Source organism: Pteropus vampyrus, unplaced genomic scaffold, assembly GCF_000151845.1.
Source record: "Pteropus vampyrus isolate Shadow unplaced genomic scaffold, Pvam_2.0 Scaffold953, whole genome shotgun sequence".
Classification (NCBI taxonomy): domain Eukaryota; kingdom Metazoa; phylum Chordata; class Mammalia; order Chiroptera; family Pteropodidae; genus Pteropus; species Pteropus vampyrus.
The window spans coordinates 1,067-2,642 of NW_011889734.1; the positions used below are offsets into that span (position 1 = coordinate 1,067).

At 55.3% G+C, this 1,576-nt stretch overlaps 1 gene segment (V, D, J or C); it reads right to left on the reverse strand.

Moving 5' to 3' along the window:
- Nucleotides 1-553: 553 nt before the first annotated feature.
- LOC111734300 lies at nt 554-1,057 on the reverse strand. The segment is given in 2 exon segments: nt 554-849; nt 951-1,057. Coding segments are annotated over 2 exon segments (342 nt in total).
- Nucleotides 1,058-1,576: the final 519 nt, after the last annotated feature.

Genomic DNA, 1,576 nt, shown 5'->3' on the forward strand with positions numbered 1-1,576 from the left:
CAGAGTCCTGAGGGACAGGTCCTCCCATGTGGGCCATTTGTCCTGTCTGAAGGGAGGCCCACGTGGGGACAGCGTGTGTCTGTGGGGTCAGAGCCTGAGCTCAGCACACAGGTCCCTGCACTGTGCTGTGTCTCATTCTGTGTGGAAACAGTTCCCAGCCTCCGGGACATAAAGCCCTTAGGTGGTCTCTCTGTCATGAAATCAGAAAGGACACATTGAAAACTGCTGCAGGAAAGGTCCCCAGGCCCTGCTGATCTGCCTTCTACAGACAGGTTACTTCATCATTTCTCGTCTGTGTGAGAATGTGGAAAATTAGAGCCACAAAGAAGCAGTAATTCTCCTGGGAGGCAGCTGAGAGATTTGAGAGGAAATCGCTGCTCCCAACAGGAAGCCCTTCCCCAGCTCCCTCTGCACCTGCTGCTGGTCTGGTCTGTGTGTGCTGTGCTGTGTGTACCCTGAGCGCCCTCTGGTGTCCTGAGCTCCCCTCCTGTCTCCCTCAGGGAGGTTTGTGACTGGGCTCACAATGAAGTCCCCTCACTGTGTCTGTCGTACACTAATACATGGCCGTGTCCTCAGGCTTCAGGCTGCTCATTTGCAGATACACCGTGTTCTTGGCGTTGTCTCTGGAGATGGTGAATCGGCCCTTCACGGAGGCAGCGTAGTTTGTGCTGCTGCCATCACCACTAATGTATGAGACCCACTCCAGCCCCTTCCCCGTAGCCTGGCGGACCCAGTTCATGCTGTAGTCTCTGAAGGTGAATCCGGAGGCCACACAGGTGAGTCGCAGAGACCCCCCGGGCTGCACCACGTCTCCCCCAGACTCCACCAGCTGCACCTCACACTGGACACCTGTAAACACAGACACGTCAGTGTCAGGAAAATGTCACACATCCCTGTTCCTCACTCACACCCACTCACGTACTTAGTGTCCCTTGTTCCCCATCAGTCACCTCGTAAAACAGCCACGAGGAAAACCCAGCTGAGCCCAAACGCCATGGTGCGGTGTGCGTGTTCAGACCTGATCCTGGAATGGGGACCCCTGGGAATCGCGGGGCTGGGCTCCTGTCCCAGAGCTGCAGGCTCGGGGCTGTGCTGGCTTTTATCAGCAGAGGGGCCCTATTTGCATGTGCTCTGACTGTATAAGGAGCTCTGGGGTTGGGGACCCACAGAGAGGGCAGAGACCCAGAGCAGGCGTTTGTGTGTTCGGGCACATGGTGGCAATGAGATTATTTGGTGAAATATGACTGTTACTGTGACATGTGTTACTTAAACACTTAGCATCATCATCTTATTTCATTTTACTCATGCATGTAAGTCACGGGATGTGATATCATTTACCCGCAGTACAGGTGAACAAGGCCAAACAGGACCACAGAGAGCCTGCCGGTGTCGACAGCTCACATGTGTAAGAGTGAACTCATGTGTCTGGCCCTGCACAATCCACACTGCACCCCACTGCTCCCCTGGGCCACCTCCAGGACAGTGGGGACCTGCCCAGTGAGGTGCAGGTCTACATCCTGCATGAGCGCGTGTGGGATTTGCTGCCTTCTGGAGAGCATGTACGAGAACCAGGAGG